Genomic DNA, 19,178 nt, shown 5'->3' with positions numbered 1-19,178 from the left:
GCTCTAGTTTTGAAATTTCATCAGAATTATACTGTTTTAACTCAATAATGAGATGTTTTAAACCAGTATTATGAGGTATTAGCATGAAAAGTTGAAACTTCTCAGTAAACAAAGTAAACAGGTTCCTCAAAAATTTTAAACATAAAATTTAACAGGCATTTTTACTCTGTTCCAAATTAACAGAATCTTATCTAATAAAAGAGTAATATGCAAATTGACCATTCCTCCAACACACAAGATAGCTGCCCCATATGTCAAAGATGGCTGCCCCCATGTGGACACAACATGGCCACAACAAGATGGCCAGAGGGGAGGGTAGTTGGGAGGGACAAGGCTGGCAGAGGAGGGAAGATGGGGGCATCTGGTCCTGCAGGAAAGGGTAGTTGGAGGGGATCCAGGCCTACAGGGTAGAGCAGTTGGGAGGGACCAGGCCTGCAGGGGAAGGCAGTTAGGGGCAATCAGGCTGGCAGGGGAGCAGTTAGGTATCAATCAGGCTGTCAGGGAAGTGGTTAGGGAGTGATCAGACTGGCAGGCAGAAGCAGTTAGGGGCAATCAGGAAGGTAGGCAGGGAGCAGTTGGGAGCCAGCAGTCCTGGACTGTGAGAGGGTCTCTAGTTGTAAATAATGTTCAAGTTTGATTCTGGAGCATACACATTTGTTGTCAGCTCCCCAACCCCAATCTAGATCTTCAATCTCCCCACACCTCCCAATTATTTCTTACAGTTTAAGCAGTTCCACATTAGATTATTCCATCTGCCACAGTGATCAAAGATTAAGCATGGTCCAAGTAATCTAAAGACCTTTTATTGGAAGGCTAGGCCAAAGTCACTCTTTCTTCTCTAATAAATGGGAACTATAAACCACATGGCCAGTGAGATGCTGGAAGCCACCTATTAGGATAAGATCAAGTTGTTCAAGGCAGAGGACAGACATAGACAGAAATTAAGTACTTAGGGACAGCTCTGAAACTATATATTTTATCTGCTCAGCAGTATACTCTGATAGATTATTTTTAAGCCATTTCAAAATGAAATTCTATTGTACCTGGAAATATCACAACTCAGAAATTATGCTTCCTACCATAAGCATAACACTGTAATAATGAGTATCTATTATCACATATTTTAAAAATAATGCATCCAATTGGTATAAAATATTGTGGAAAGGGTATGTTCAAGCCAACAGTCCGAACTTCAGAAACTGTCAGTTCTGCCATGAACTTGCCTAAGGTCCTATAGCTATAGCAATTTTTCCGACTCCTAGATTCCTCATCTCTAAAGAGAGATATTATCTATTAAAAAATTGTGTAGCAAAATCTCTGATACAAAGAAGGTACAAAACAAGTGGAAACTCCATGCTAAGGAAATTCTTGGTCCCTTTCATCTAATCAAAGCCTATCAAGTTCAAATTTTATTTCCTCTTTAAACATAAATGATCCATTTAAATGATGTTTAAGCACTTATCGATCATATGCAAGAGTACCACTTATGAAAGAAACTTGTGGGGGCAATGGTGAGCAAGGGCAGAAAAGGGGTAAGGTGAATTTAAAGAGAGGCAAAGGCCAAGTCATTCTAGAGCTGTTGCAGGCTATGATATGTAGACCTTATTTTATGAAAAAAAGACTTTGAAGGAAAAAGGCATGATGATCTAATTTAATTTTAAAAGACCATGTTACTAAGTGTCCATCACTTTGTCAGTTATTAGTTGTGTGTTTTTTTACTTCCATTCTCTGGAATATTACATGGCTATCTAAAAAAGAGAAAAAGGAAAAATTAAAAAATTAAAAAGGAATCAATCAATAAGCAAAAGGGAAAGAATGATATATTCACCTGAAATAATGTCCATGATATATTAGGTAAAAAATAAGTAAATAACAACATGATATCCTATATAATAAAAGCCTAGGTGGCATCATACCCTTGCACAAGGGTCATCACAACATGGCTGCCACAAGATGGCTGCCATAAGATGGCCGGTAGGGGGAAGGCAGTTGGGGGTGATCAGGCCAGCAGGGGAGTGGTTAGGAGGTGATCAGCTGGCAGGCAGAAGCCAGAGGCAATCAAGCAAGTGGGTAAGAGCTAGCGGTCCCAGATTATGAGAGGGATGTGAGATCGAGCCTAAACCAGCAGTCGGACATCCCCCGAGAGGTCCCAGATTGGAGAGGATGCAGCCGGGTTGAGGGACCTTGTGTACGATTTTCGTGCACCAGGCCTCTAGTATTATATATAACATAATCCATTTTTTAGAAACAGAAAAGAACCAATAAAAATATTCAAATAAAAAAATAAATTGTCTTAGTCTGTCAAATTAAATAAATCAGTAACAGAAGAAAAAAAATGTACTTTATAAAGATACTAAGACTATCTTTCTTCTTTTCATTTTCTAGCAAATTATTACTTATAGCTAAAATGTTACATCCTGTAAGTTTTTTTATGTATCTAATGAATATTTTACCTTTGACTCAACTTTGGGAATTTCAATTCACCAATGAAAAATAAGCCAATGTAACTTACAAGTAAAACCTAAATTTGCCTCTTGTGCAGCAGAAAGATATAACAAAGCCTCTGAGAAGCAGTTTCCTAGCAGACTAAAGACAGATATCACTTTATTAGTTATGAATTGGTAAACACAACAGAGGACTAGGAAGTTCTGACAGGAACCTAACTGAGGGAGTCAAATCCCCAATCTGGGTATGTGCTCTGACCTGGAATTGAACCTGCCACATGTATCCAGAATATATAAAGAATTCTTTTAGCTCAAAGAAGTCAAACAATCCAATTAAATATAAGCAAAAGACTTGAATAGATACTTCACGAGAGAAGATATATAGATGGCAATTAAGCACATAAGATGCTCATCACTAATCATCTGGAAAGTAGAAATTAAAGCCACATGAGAAACCCTCTAGAACATCTAAAGTTTAAATGACTGACAATATCAAATGTTGGAGAGGATGTGGAGTACCTGGAATTTACATATTGCTGGTGAGAAAGCAAAAGATTACACCCATTTGGAAAACAGTATATGGCAGTGTCTTATAAAGCTAAACACACACTTAGCAGACACTTCAGTAATTCCACTTCTAGGTATTTATAAAAATAAAAATAAACATATTCACACAGAGACTTTACACAACTATTCATAAGTGAACTGGAAACTTGAAATTCAAATGTACATCAACTAACAAATGGATAAGCAATAAATAATAAATCCATACTATTGAAGGCTACAAGCCAATAGGGAAAAATATTAATATACACAATATGAATGAATTACAAAAACATTATGCTAGATTAAAAAAAAAAAGTCAAACATAAAAGACTACATACCATATGATACTGCATGAAATTTTCAAAATGACAAAGCTACAAATGATAAAAAGCAGGTCAGGGTTGCCAGAGGACCAAGTTGAGGGAGGAAATCAACTAAGAGAATATGAGGAAGCATTTTAGGATGCTTAAAACATTGTATTTATCTATTGTGATGGTGGACACATAACTATAAAAGAAATTCATACAATTCTTATTTAAAATGGGGCTTTACTGCATGTGTCTCTCTCACACTGATATTCCTCCTTCCCTTCTTCTATCCCTCCCTTCTTTTTACTCTAAAAATAAATGGAAAAAAATATCCTTGGGTGAGGATTAAAAACAACAACAATAAAATGTGTGGTGAAAACTCCATTATCTAGAAAAACTTGATATTTAAAATTATCTATGTTAAGGTTTCATACTTGATTATTAAAGCTCAACACTATAGTTTTTTAAGAAATTGAGACTGAATTTCACCTATTCTGAAATCTTAATATGGGAGAACAGTTTACAATGATTTGCCATCAATTCATTTCAAATTTCAAATTATTCTGGTCTCAGGTTTCTAGAGGAAAAAAAAAGTGAAAGGTGATAATCAAGTTAGTAAAAATAGAAGAAAAATTATTTTAAAAATACCAATTTCAAATATCTGTTGTCACAAACACTGAATAATGAACATTTTAGGGGAACGATTCCTAGAGAGGGGAACAACATGCTACTCCTAGCGCTTTAGGAATTTTCCTAGATTCCCTTCCCTATGATTTTGGAGCTTAAGATATATTACTTAAGATATTAAAAACTGAACATTTCACCAAGGTAAGACCCTAGTCTTAGAGAGATAAAGAACTTAAAAAGCTTCTTATTACAAAAAAGGGGGAGGGGATTAAAACAAAGAAAACAAAGCATATTTTTTGTAACAACTTTATTTTCAAAAGGAACCAATTTCAGATAGCAAACTCATCAATGCAGAATTTTGTTTTTCAAAAAATTTCCTCAATGAAGCAGTTCATTTCTGTGCTCTTTAGTTCACTGTATTTTTACAAGCACCAGGCTGAGCAAACCATGATTGAGAGAAGCCATCTATGCACATTGCTGTTGTCCCACATCATTCAGAACAAACCTTTTTAGATCGTTAACTACCACAGGAGTGCTGATTACACAGGCACTAGCAATTTCCTAACCAATGACCACCTGAACAATGATGTGTTCAGCTTCTCAGACCCTGCATCCTTTCAAAGGTGAATCATTTCACAGTTTGGAACTAGATCTCCATAGCAACTTCCCTTTGAGGGTTTTAGAATCACCATCCAGTAATTCTATGATCATCAAGCTCAACCATTCCCAATGGTTCTTTTCACAGCAGATGGAAAAGGAAGCCTTGAAATTTTACAGTCTATTTCAAGCAATTCATCTGGCAGCCTATTAGAATTCAAAATATTTCGACCTTCAATCACAAAGCATGTTATCTGAAGCTGTGGTGATCTTAAGTCAAGACAAGCAGACATTTTAGTCTAATCATCCATGATGAGAAGAGACTGACAAAAAACTCTTAATTCAACCACCATCAAAATGCTTATTTTAACTGCATGAAAGTCTTTCAACAGGCAATGAAAACACACCATGTACCATTTTATCACAGCCTTCTGTTCAAGGAAAATATGATTTCTGAATATTGACATGAATCTTTGCACTTCTTAGACTGCTTGGAACAAATAATGTTTCTTGAAAGTCAGCATAAATCTAATTTAAGTGCAATATTATTCTCTGCTTGCAAGAGTCAGAAACCATAAGCAAAAGGCAATAGACTTTTGATAAACTCAGTTTAATAAATCAAGTACATTTTGATCGTTTAAATTTTGGGCAACCCCTGACATGCTTAATCAGAAAATAACAAGTCCTCAGGAAATTAATACTAGTTAAGAGGAAAAGGCAAAGCTTAAAACAAAAATCTTAATTTACAAAAAGTCATTGACTTTTCTCCAATTCAACCAATTCTCCAAAGGTTTCAAAATATACTACCTTTTTTCTTTAAAATATTGAGTTTAATCATAAGAAAAGCTATACTTTCAAATTGCTAATAAATACACTTAAGTTTTTATACAAACCCTTTCATACTTGAAAACTGAAATATGTGCAATAATTCATTAAATAAATAATTGTCAGAATTATATAGAAACAAAATATAGGTATTTATTTCCATATTTCTTACAGATGTTTAGTGGCATATTGCTAATCAAATTAAAACATAGCTCCCAATGAAGAGCTAAACTAACTTTAAGAATAAACAAAACACTGGTAAAACAAGACAGCTACAATCTATAAATCACTAAATCAATCCAAAGCAGATGATAATTTTTAAAAACATCAGAATATAAATATTAACTATTTTTGCATAACCTCAAATATAAAATAGACCATGGAAATATACATGGCTTTCTAAATGAGACCACCTAGTGTCTTCATATAGTTAATGACTGCTGAACGAAGCCAATTTTAATTTATGAATCCATCTCCTTCCACAAAGGAGTATTATAAACAAGCAGCAGTTACATAGCCTCGGTCTCTGGAAAAAGTAAGATCTAAAATTAATCATTTCATGAGCAAAAAAATTTCATACTTATTCTACTTCCTTAAGACAAAATTATAGACACAGACATACACACACTTCATATGCTCAAACTCTTATTACTTTCTGCATAAATTGTGCCAGCTAATTTAAATTGTCTTAATATAAAACTAAAAAGTAATTATATTTCCAAACACATATATATTTTATTTTCTGCCCAATATTTTTAACCTAACCTTTATGTTCGGTTTAAATGTCTAATTACAAAAAGAGAAGATAGCAAAATTATTTTATGTTGTAGAATCAGTTCCACAAAACTGGTACAAACTAGATAAACTCCTGACTTTTGAAAACTATTTCAATTTTTTTTAGAAATAATAAACAATTTAACAATTATTTCAAAAATAGCAACATTAAACTTTCCTCCTTGGAAATATCCCCTTACTTTCAAAATGTCTACTTCCACCAACCAGGAAGTATAGAAGAGTGGAGTAAGGAAGAAGCCATACATTAAGCTTACCTGCCTTATTTTGGACTCATTTAGTTTATAATCTGAGCTATCTAACTTAAATTTAAACCAAAGATATTGCTCAAATTAAAAGAATAATAAGAAAAATTATATATATTTATTCATGCAGTTTCTAGTTTTAACTGTACGTAATATTAGACAACAGGCCCAAAATGGAGTCACCCCATTAGCAAACCAAGATTTAAGACTTAAACTTAGCCAAGTTTCAGCCTCCCAGGAATGCAATCTTAACCAGTCAACATGGAATTACCCGGTCAGCACTACAGCCCAATAGGCCGCTTCTGTTCTCTTTAGGAGGGCAACCCTGCCTGAAACGATACATTCTTGGCTAATAACTTTTTTCTACCCCCTTTCCACCTTTAAAACATTCTTTTCTACAGTGTGGTGGAGCCCCTTACTATTTGTTAGATGGGATGCTGCCTGATTCATGAATTGTTGAATAAAGCCAATTAGTCCTTAAATTTAACTTGTTTGAAATTCTGTTATTTAACAGTAGTTTATTTTACTCAGATCGGGGGTGGGAGGTAGGGTGGGGTGGAGGGGCAAAAGTACAACCAAGGGTATCAGAAAAACAAATAAAAACAAAAATACTTACTAGTGAAACTCTCACTAATTCTTACTCAAAGAACAATTTAATGGTTCTTTGACATCAAAGTGAAAAATTGCTGGCTATTAAGTTTAAATAAACAGACTCTTCTCATAAAATCTGAGTTCAGTTTATTAAATATTCCAAATTTTATGCCATCATGCTGGATATTCAAATAAATATCTTTGTTGACCTATAAGGCTCTTTCATGGACAATCTATCTTAACTTAGGAATACTTAAAAATTCTTCACTATCAATAAATATGAAGCCTATAATATTTGTGCTCAACTATCAGTAAAACAGACAGAGACTCATATTAAGGTTATATGGACATTTATATTGTTGGTAATATTACAATAAACTTTCTAGAACAACATATCCCTTAGAATACAAAGCAGATTCACCTCATTCTGAGTTACGAATTCCATCATTAGTCTTTGATTCTCCCAGTTGACTGTAAACTTTTAAAGGACAGATATATTATACATTTTACTAACCCAGTCCTTAGGGCTTTATATCCGAAATTAAAGGCACTTAATAAATGTTAGTTATCAATTATTAGATAGTAGTGATGGCTATAATTCAAAAACGCCATGTTCCTGAAACATTCTGGACTGATATCTAAACTACGTTTTATATACCAATGAGAACCAGAAATGGAAAAAGATTTATTTATTGAGAAAGCTTAATGAAAGAAAATATCTTGCTATTTCTTTATTGTTTACTTTTAGCTTCCCCTTCTCTCTCAAAGTGTACAAGAAACCTGTTCCTAACAATAAGCTAATATACAACCACTGAGTATAGCAGCCTAGGGAACATATAAGTAACTCAACTGGACTAGACTATTCAGCTTTTAAGTCCAGCATCAGAAATTCAGCCATATAATCAGAGTATAACTGTGTGTGTCTGTGTGTCTGTGTGTGTGTGTGTGTGTGTGTGTGTGAGAGAGAGAGAGAGAGAGAGAGAGAGAGAGAGAGAGAGAGAGAGAGAGAGAGAGAGGGAGAATGATCTGTTTCTTCGATATAGCAAAAGTGTAGTTACCACAGTACTCGACCTCAGATTGGGACAGCAATCTCAAAGAAAGCACCTCTAGTAAATGTGTTGTTCCTCAGGTAAGATGGCAGAATGTAGTATAATGGCTAAAATCTCTTTCCTAAAGACAGTAATGCTGCTTCCAAGATATTCTAAGTCACCAATACTCTGAATGCAAAAGTTCAGGTAGACTCTCTTCTATTAGAGTAGCCCTGACAGAATATTAAATTATGAAATTCCAAGTTATACTAGAATTCAGGCATATATAGTTTGATCCTGACAATTTGAGAAAAAATACAAATATAAAATAGTAAAAGTATTTCAGAGGTATTCACAATAAATGCTTAAAGCCTTAAAAATAAATGTTAATATCATGTGTTCGTAAGGAGGCAGCTTACTAACAAGTAGCCAAAGCCTTTAAAATGCATGCATCCTTTGACTTAGTAACTTCTAGGCTTCAGGACCCCTATATCTGCTATTGCCTCTGTGCCCAAATATTTACATGATTTACATGATTTGACAAGGGCATGTACCTTGGATGTGGGCACATCTCCAGTAGGAGGTGTGCAGGAAGTACCTAATTGATGTTTCTCTCTTATCGATGTTTCTAATTCTCTATCCCTTTCTCTTCCTCTATGTAAAAAAATCAATAAAACATATATATTTTTTAAACTAATTTTTTAAATTCAGATATCACAGGCATACATTTTTTAGTTGCATGCATGACAAGTTTTTTTCAGTATGCAGTCTTCATATAGTAACTAATCTAAAATAGAAAACTGTCCTTGCACCAACTCAAGTATCAGGGACAGATGCACTGATTAGAGACTTAAACAACATAACTTATGCAGTCTGAAAGGCCTTCTGAGGCAGATGTTCCATCTTATTATGACTCATCTAGTCATTTACTTATATACTAATGTCCACTATGTTATATCACTTACATCAGAACAACAAAGCAGTGAAAAAGAAACTGCAAATTTTGCTCCTGCAAATATAAAGTTCCCATTAGACTGTATCTGAAAAGAACAAAAAAAGTCTTATTCGTCAGTTTTCTGCTTCTGACTCACAGGACTCATGTAGATTTTGTGTTTAAAACAACTGTCAAAGTGTAGCAAGCCAATTATATTGCTGAGATATACAACTGACTATCTTAGAAAAGGCACTTACATTATACTTTACCTTTCACTTATTATTAAAATAAATACCAAATAGTGATATTCCTAAAGCTTTTTACAAAGCACAAGATAAATTTGCTTTAAGTGAGTGATTTTATTCTATTAGTTCTAAAAATAGGTTCACTAAAAAATGTATCTCGCCCTAACTGGTTTGGCTCAGTGGATAGAGCGTCAGCCTGCAGACTGAAGGGTCCCAGGTTCGATTCTGGTCAAGGGCATTACCTTGGTTCCCAATATCAGGCAGCTGATCGATGTTTCTCTCTCATTGATGTTTCTAATTCTCTCCCTTCCTCTCTGTAAAAAAAAAAAATCAATCAATATATATATATTTAAAAATTTATCTAAAAAAAATCTTGTTAATTGAAATAATGCCAATATATTAGAGTTATTAACTTAGTTAAATAAATTACAACAGAATTATTAACAAGACACCACAGGAAAAATACTCAGATTCCTTAAAATACATTGATAAAATTATCTAACCCAGATTGCCATGCAGAGTAATGTTATCATAAGAATAAAAAAAGTTATCTAACAGTCTAAATATTTATTCTAGTATCAATCTTAAGTCTTAATCAGTTATACTTTTTTATTTTTAATAGAAGAAAATGAATAAAAATGAATGCAAAATCTTTTTAACTGGGAATTTAAAAATTAGAACAATACTATTAAAGTGATCATGAATATATCATATTAAGAGCATTAAACTTCATTTGAAAATCAAATCGTATAATTGAAGGATTTTACACACACACAGGGTTTTCTACATTTTATCTCTTAATGTAATATTTATTAAAGGCAAATTTTAAAATTGAGAAAAACCCTTAATAATATAACCACCTCCTTATTTGCTATGAAAAGAAAATTTTTATGGAACTGTCATGTTAAATAGTAGTCAATAGCTGCATATAATCAGTAAACAAATTCAGTTCAAGGCAAGAACTACGTTTCCATTTAGTGATTCCAATTTAGATTATTCTAGCGTGTAACACTTTAATTGTATAAAACAAAGCTGATGTCACAAATACAAAAGAACTTCTTGCAAAGCAAGTACCACAAGTAATTTCTATGCTGCCACTGACGGCTGACAAGTGATGAGCACTTTGTTCAAATGTATACACTATGCATTTGAGACAACAGGTGGTTTATAAAAAGAAAATACTGAAGAGAAGCTCTTAAAATTTTCATAATCAACATTTTATAATGTCTTGTCAGAATATCTGCTTTGATATTTGAATAGATAAAGCACATCTTATACAGGAAAATATACTATTCTTTTTTTAAAAATATATTTTATTGATTTTTTTACAGAGAGGAAGGGAGAGAGATAGAGAGCTAGAAATGTCGATGGGAAAGGAACATCGATGAGAGAGGAATACCCCCTACCGGGGATGTGCCCACAACCAACGTACATGCCCCTGACTGGAATCGAACCTGGGACCTTTCAGTCCGCAGGCTGACGCTCTACCACTGAGCCAAACCGGTTTCAGCAAAATATACTATTCTTTACATTAAAAAAGAGGATAAGTTACACACACACACACTAGGATTAATACTGGTCTAAAAATGTTTATAAGAGAAAATGTATTGATATTACCAATGTATTTCATAGTTTCATAATTTAGGTTAAAATATTTCCAAAAATTTATAAAAATATCTATCATTATTAATTGACATCTGGATATTGTGATTCAGTGCTGGAGAAAAAAATATCCCCATAAAAGCAAACAAAGAAACACCTAAGTTCTTTAGGCCTTATCAGTCAGCAGTGTTAGAGGTGTTTTCTCATTGATGCAAATAAATGAAACAAATGGCCAAAATGACTAGCACGCCCCACCACAACTACCACCTCAATCTAAACTTTTTAATTTTTTGTTAATCCTCACTCTAGGATATTTTTTCCATTGATTTTTAGAGAATGGAAGAGAGGGAGGGGTAAATAGAAAAAGACAGACAGACAGACAAACAGACATATCAATGTGAGAGAGACACATCAATGGGTTGGCTCCTACACATGTGTAGTGGTGTTTATAATATAATAATCCTTTGATGCATATACCCACTACAAACCTTCTATTTACAAGTAAAATAGGCAAACTTTTAAATTCTCATCCATTAATCACAAAGTTAGCAAAGAGAGGCTGACAAAAAAAAAGCAGAAATTATCACAGAGAAGGATTAAAATTATAGCCTGGTCATAATTTACATCAAACTTAACTCGGAGATCAATTGCAAAACCCTGCCAAGTACAGCAGACCACGTACAAACCATCACCCTAATGAATTCCAGGGCATTCAGACTTCTCTATTCTCTCCCAACAACTGCCTAGTTATATAGGCTTTAGAAATAAGTCTCACTCTTCAGGCATTTCTAGCTGTTTCCCTACGCAAGTCACCCAGCTCTTCCTTTACTCTCCATAGGGTAAATAGTTATGTGGTAGTCTTATTTGACTGATTTATATACACTTGTTGTTCCCAATATATACTGTATAATTTACATTTATAGTTGCTTAAACAGGATATGGTAATTCTACTAAAATCAAATTCAAGTATTCCTTTTGAAAATCAACATGGCAATGTCCAGCAAAAGTTAAATATACGGTAAAATAAGTATCCTTTGACTCAATTTCTTCTTTAATAAATACTTTAAGAAATATTGTAATACAGAAAAGGCAAAAAGATATATAATGAAGTCATTCACTGGAGAATTGTCTATACTAATAAAAGGGCAATATGCTAATTAGACTGGGAGACCTTCCAGGAGACCTTCTGGACAAAGCCATGGTGGCGGGGCGAGGCAGAGATGGTTAGGGGTGATCAGGCTGGCAGGGGATGGCAGTCGGGGGTGAGCAGGCTGGCAGGGGAGGCAGTCGGGGGTGATCAGGCTGGCAGGGGAGGCAGTTGGTGGTGAGCAGGCCTGTGGGGAGGGGGGGCAGTTGGGGGAAATCAGTTCGGCAGGGGCAGGCAGTTAGGGGTGATCAGACCACAAAGGAGGGAGGGGCAGTTGGGATTGATCAGGCCGGCAGGCAGAGTGTAGAAGCAATCAGGCAGTCAGGCAGGTAAGTAGTTATGAACCAGTGGTTCTGGATTGCGAGAAGGATGTCCCTGTGGGATAGGGCCTAAACCAGAAGTCAGACATCTCCTGAGGGGTTCCAGATTGAAGAGAGTGCAGGCTGGGCTGAGGGACACCCCACCCCCGTGCACAAATTTTGTGCACCAGGCCACTAGTCTATCATAACAGAATAACTGAAAACATATTCCAATATTCCCAGAAAGCTATAAATTACCCACAGTTTCAGTTTTTCTATCTATCTGACAACCTGGCATGAAATAGAAAAAGACCAACTGGCCTTAAGAGAAGGTAAATACTGTTGTCCCTTTCATCTCAGATTCAAGGGAAGAGAAACAAAACCATCTTCCCCTAAGCCAACTCCTTACCTATGCAAAGTACAAAATATCTGAAGGTCTGGTGGCACAATGGGTTTGTTTAGGTACTATGGTAAGAGCTGAGTCACTCAAGTCCAGGCCAGCCAGGCAGGCTCCTTCTTTCCTCCCACAGGGGGAGCACGGACAGCAAAGACAGATTTGGAGCAGAGAAAGTAGACCAGGAAGAGGATATCACAGATCAGACAAGCAAATTCCATATCAGAGCCAGTCTGGGAGTTCTGAATGGACACCTTGACTTCACCAATGCAGAGGAGAGGAAACTTAAGGTTCTAAAGGACCAGTGCTGCTACACAACCCGTAGCCCTTAGAAGAAGTCCCACTTTTTCTTTTTCTTTTTTTAATATATTTTATTGATTTTGTACAGAGAGGAAGGGAGAGAGATAGAGAGTTAGAAACATCGATGAGAGAGAGTCATCGATCAGCTGCCTCTTGCACACCCCCTACTAGGGATATGCCCGCAACCAAGGTACATGCTCTTGACCAGAATCGAACCTGGAACCCTTCAGTCCCCAAGCCGACACTCTATCCAATGAGCCAAACCGGTCTCGGCAGAAGCCCCACCTTTTCTTCAAATGCCTGAGCTGACAAGTTACACTACCAAACCACAGGTTCAAAAATTATAAGTCACTGATGTACGAAAACTGTGTCCAAGATACAATGGATGGTTTAAGGGTTTCAGTGTAAAATTTGCAAAAGGAGAAGTTTGAGGAAATTGAAGGCTCATGTAATAAAACACAAGTGCTCATCTGATTTCATTCATGCAAGTTAAATGTAACAATGAATGCATTGGTTTTTCAAAACCAAATCAGTCTCAATACTTACATTTTTAACTTAACATAATGACAGTGTTTTGACAACTAAGAAAAATACAGTTCAAAAATTCGATGCTTAAAGATCAAGAGACTCTCCAGGACCTTAGAAGTTGCCCTCACATCCCTGAGTAATTTCAACTCATTAGTGAAAGAAGAGTTTTAAAAAGAATCCATATAGTTGCTATTTTGAACAAAGAGGACAGGACACAAGCTCTCTAAAACATGTCAAAAAGACATTCAAGAAAAAATGAGAATGGTTCATGTACCTAAAGTAGATATAAGACCACTATGAATATGAGGATATATTCAAGCAATTAAACTGGAAATAGCTAGTAGATTAAATAGCTTCATACAATATTACAATGCAAAGTAGAAGGAAGAGTTTCCTTCTGCTACAATATTTTCCACAGTAAACAGAATTGGTTATTAGAATGCATTGTATATGTAGACGAGAACCACTGCATAATTACTTAATCCGTTGAATTTGTACCAAAGAAACAAAGAAAACATATGATTTTTGGTCAGATTGTTTACTGCAATCCGATACTAGATTAAATTAATAAATACTGCTGAAAAAGAAAATTACAGGATCCAACAAAAAAAAACTCCATTATTTTAGGATACAATCAAAGACAGCTTTATATTGACAATTTGTGTCTATGCAAAAATGTGTGACTCATTTTAAACTTTTAAACGACTGTGCTTATCAGGGGGGGGGGGCACTTGAAAACAGTAATTTATGTTTGTGGTAATTAAAGGTGATTTACAAAACATATAAACACCCAACTTAACCTAAGAGGGGGTGGCAATTAAATGAAGGCATTTTTACCTTCTCATTTAGCAGTTCAATAAAGTTGAAGTGCCTAGAGGGCTCCAATTCCATATAAACTAGAAAGGCAACTTAAAACCTATTTCTTCCATCAGTGCTACCTTCATCTCTTTTTAGCAAATATAGGCAACAAAAAACTAAAGGAGCTCACTGGAATCTTACATTAAAGCTCTAAGGCTAAGCAATTTAGATATTTAAATTCAAAGAGATACAGAGAGACAGTAATATAAAACAGAATGAAAATGCATCTGTCATTAATAACAAAGTAGAAGGAAGAGGACTTTTATTTTTCCTGGACAAAAATTCTAACCATCTGCACAGAAATCATCTATATAGATTGTCTTAGCTCTCTATGGGTAAAAACTTGTCTGCCCAGTTTAAGAAGGGTGAAGGCTGAGATATAAATAAAATCAATGAATAACTTAAAATCACATTGGGGGGGCTCAGGAGAAGACAAGTATTTTCTAAGAATTATAAAACTGGATAGACCTTCCAAAACAAAAAGAAATTACATCAAAATCGAACAGTACCATTAGCAGTTATCCCAAAAACTGAAATGCTCTATTTTATAAAGTAGACTCCCTTTTCTAAGGAAAATAAACATTGAAGAATAAATTCAAATAGCAACTAACCTCTTGCATATAATCAGTAGAAGAAAAAAAGCATATATCCTTTCTGATTTTTTAAAAAAGAAACATAATTACTTCTGGAGACGGAACAAGGGGACAAACATGAAATTTTACTTGAACATCTGAATTATTTCCAATTTGTTCATAATAACGTTATATCATTAAGAAATTTTTATATATAATGAATATTTTTTAAGTAACAACATCTGGCCATTTATAATTAAAAGATAGAGTAAAATCTGATAAAAAACAAACAAACTGGGTACTCATAAGATATGAAGGAAAAGGGTGCAAACAAATTAAATTATAATTTTATATGCACTATGGAATGATACTCATTTTTTCTAACGCACAAATTTTTGTACCCTAACTGCATATAATTCAACCTATTATAAGGGAACAGTTATCTTTCTAAAATATATTTTATTGATATTTTACAGAGAGGAAGGGAGAGAAATAGAGAGCTAGAAACATCGATGAGAGAGAAACATTGACCGGGCCTCTAGTATGCATAACTTCTTTGGTTAATTTCTCTTCACCCATGCCTTCCCTGTGAGATTCGCCAGTCTGTTCCATGCTTCTCTGTCTCTGATCTATTTTGTTCCTTTCTTAGCAATATTTTTCCAGACTGCTGTACCGATTTTTCAGTAATTTCCGAATCTGCCACTATACCGCTGTACCTAAATTTCGGTACTTTGCCTAGACCTATTTTCTACAATGTCTCCGAATTCTTCCATCTTATTCTAACCTCTTGTTTCCATGTAACTAACATTTTCCTATATCATGTTGATTTTTTTCTCTTTAATGCTCAGGAGACCAGGTATAGGGGACAGTTACGTTTAGGGCCTCAGGTCTGGTAGGGTTAACACTACCTTTAGCCTAAATGAAATACAATAAAGTATGTATAATCCTAAATAAATTCATTTCCCCCTGAGAGTTAGGAAAACAAGTCAGATAAATATTATACAAAAGACAATAAAACAAAAGATTTGGTTACATTTATTAATGGTTTCAGGCCATTATCAGGATCTTACCATCATCCTAAATTGCTCCAGCTCTTGAAAATTTAAGTCAAATATCCATCTCTAACCACATACCCCCTTTATACTCATATCTGTTCTCGAAGCACATCAGGAAATCAGATCAATGAGCCTTCCACCTTTCAGCCCTCTCCTATTTTCACTCCTACCCTGTGTTAAGTTCTACTCTACCTGTCAGTGTAATCATGCTTAGACCCAAACCTTCAGTTTCCTTGCCCCCATATTCCTGTCATACCTGCCCTATCAATCATACTTCCTTACAGACATCTCCTATATGGATGTCTTAGGTATACAAATTCAAAAAAACTGTCCAAATGGAACTCATTAACTCTCTCCCAACTCTCTCTTCTTCTATATTTAATATCTCAGTAAATAACATAAAAAATAATTCCAATGGCCCAGCCCAGAAACCCAGGAGTCACACTTGATTCCACCCTCTCTTTGAAACTCTCATATGGGTCACCAGAACCAATGAAAAAAACAATCTGTCAGAAAATAAGAGGTTCTCACCAATGTACATGATATAACAAAATTTCCACCATCTCTACCCCACCCATAACCTTATTCTTTGTCTGTACCACAACTCTTCCAGAAGATATCTCCATTCCTTCATCCAAGGTAAAGCTACCCAGATCAGTGCTTCTCAAACCATTAGTGGCGAGCTTTTATAAAATACAATAAAAATGAGTTACTATGCAAGTGAATTTTTTTCTAAAAACCAGCACAATTTTATTAAATCCAAATGACAAAAAAAAAATTAGTCAAATGACATATCTATTTCTAGATGTTCATTTTCAATTGCTATAGGTATATAGTCAAGAAGCAGTAACAAAAACAAAACAAAACACTAAACCAGACCACAGTAAATAACAAAAACAATAACAAAACAAAAACACACGAGCCCTTACTTCTCATTTGTTTCCTTTGTTTGCATTAATTTTCTCATTATAATACTATTATCTAACGTGCAGCCTTAACTTGAATCTTAACCTAAATCTTTCTATTCTGTCAGAGATTTACTTAATATATGCCTTTAGCTCACTTTAATGATCAAAAGAACACAAGCCAACACATAATCCTACCTATTTGTTCAGCTTTCTATCTTTCCTTAATCTTCTCGTGTCTAATTAATAACCTGGCACCCTTCTTTCCTCTGAAATAATGGAATCCCCTCCTCTATCAATTCCACCTTCTTGGCACATGGAAAAGCAAGAATGAATAAAAGTTTGACAAGTTAAGAAAATTTCAAAATGCCTCTATAATTAACAAAATTACTTCCACATAAAAACTTCTCAATGAATCTAATCCAAAACAGGGGTCAATATTAAATTAGAATATAATATCAACACATCATATACTTGCTATGGAATAAGCACTCTCATATGGAGATTACACTAAATAACATTAGAGTCACAATTAACAGATGAATCCACATTTCATCTTGTGAAGTAAAGCAAATCTTCTATTAAACAGTCATTTCTAATTTTATTTGAGCAATGGAAAGAAAAAACTGATCATAATGAAATCAAGTATATAAGCAACTGTACTTACGTGTTAGATGAAAGATTCCATCACAGGCACTAATATGAGATAAAAAGGCATTTCCCAGGCCTTGTCCATTGTGAGCTCCTTTTACAAGACCAGCAATATCCACTACATTTAGAAAGGCAGGAATTTTACTGAGGAAAAAAAACGAAAGATGGTTTTATTGTAAAACAGTACTAAGAACCTACTTATTATTGCCCTGGCAGGTATGGCTCAGTTGGTCAGGCATCCTCCCATGCACCAAACAGTTGCTGGTTCAATCCCCGGTCAGGTATATGCCTGGGTTGCAAGCTCCAGCCCCAGTAGGAAATGTACAGGCGGCAGTCAATTAATGTTCTGCTCTCACATCAATGTTTCTCTTTCTCTCTCCCTCTCCTTCCTCTCTTTCTCTAAAAATGAAAAAAAAAAAAATCAACAAAATTATATTTTTTAAAAAGAAATCTATTAGTTAACCAAATAGATTTCCCAAACATTTCCCATGAATTAAGTATTTCTTTTCTTTTTTAATTTCTTGTTTATTGATTTGAGAGGGTAAGGAAGAGAAAGAGAGATAGCATATCAATCTGCTGTTCCACTACCTATACATTCATTGGTTGCTTCTTGTATATGCCCTGACTAGGGAGTGAACCCAAAAGCTTGGTGTATTGGGATGACATTCTACCCTATTAAGCTACCTGGCCAGGGCCTAATTATTTCCTTTCTAAAATAATGCTTAGAAGACTCTTAATAATTATTTAGTAAATAAATAACAAAAACAAAACAAAAAATAAATAATATTTTATTACATTAGGACTTCCTTACCTAGGGAAGTGTTATAAAGCAGAGTAGCTGTTTTTATTGTGTCTCTAAAGATTAACAAATATTATCCTATTCTAATTGGTATATACACTGCATATGCACACCCGAGCACGCACACACAGACACACACGCAGTAGAGAACATTTAAGAATACACTGATTCAATGCAAGGTAATCATCATAGAATAAGCCAATGTACCTTGTGTCAGGCATTGGACTAAATCACATGTGTCAAACACAAGGCCCGCGGGCCAAATCCGTCCCGCCAGGCCTTGCAATGTGGCCCGCACCGCGCTGTCATCACTGCACTCCGCTGCGTTTCCATCACAATGACAGTTTATGACTGTTCAGTAAAGCATTCGGCTCACGATTTAGGCTGGATTTTAGATTTTGGCCCCTTCTCTGATTGAGTTCTACACCCCTAGACTAAATGCTTTACATGCATTATCATTTCAATGTTCAAAACAATTTTATCAGGTAGATATTATTTATTAATCCTACTTTACAAATGAGGAAATTAAGCCTTAGAGGAGTTAAGAAACCAGTTGTGGGGATTCAAACACAGGATTTAATCACCATATAGATTATATAGCCTAAAACTGCACGTAATGATGTGATCCAGTTACCATCATAGTAATAATCCAGTTAACAACAGCAACCGAATTAAACATATATATAAAATAACCTTTGCTTTGCTCAAAGTAAAGGCACAGTTAACACAAATCAGAAACCAAGTTAGAAAAACCAATCAGCCATGTAGAAATGGAAATTAAGAGTAAATAGTTTTTAACATCATCTGACAAAGGTGTATGCTAGAGGTGTATGTATGTATGTGTGCATGTATGTCATCTCCGTCAATTTTTAAAGAAGTATTCATT

General features: G+C 34.8%; 1 protein-coding gene across 6 annotated transcripts in view; it reads right to left on the bottom strand.

Moving 5' to 3' along the window:
• OLA1 (Obg like ATPase 1) overlaps nt 1–19,178 on the bottom strand; it is a 121,266-nt gene that overhangs the window by 81,226 nt on the left and 20,862 nt on the right. For all 6 annotated transcript variants that reach the window (XM_036421364.2, XM_036421369.1, XM_036421365.2 and 3 more), the window contains one exon: nt 17,510–17,637. In XM_036421364.2, coding sequence (XP_036277257.1) covers nt 17,510–17,637 — 128 coding nt within the window. The remainder of the gene's footprint in view (nt 1–17,509; nt 17,638–19,178) is intronic.

Source organism: Pipistrellus kuhlii, unplaced genomic scaffold, assembly GCF_014108245.1.
Source record: "Pipistrellus kuhlii isolate mPipKuh1 unplaced genomic scaffold, mPipKuh1.p scaffold_m20_p_7, whole genome shotgun sequence".
Classification (NCBI taxonomy): Eukaryota; Metazoa; Chordata; class Mammalia; order Chiroptera; family Vespertilionidae; genus Pipistrellus; species Pipistrellus kuhlii.
This window is presented reverse-complemented; position numbering and strand designations above follow the sequence as displayed.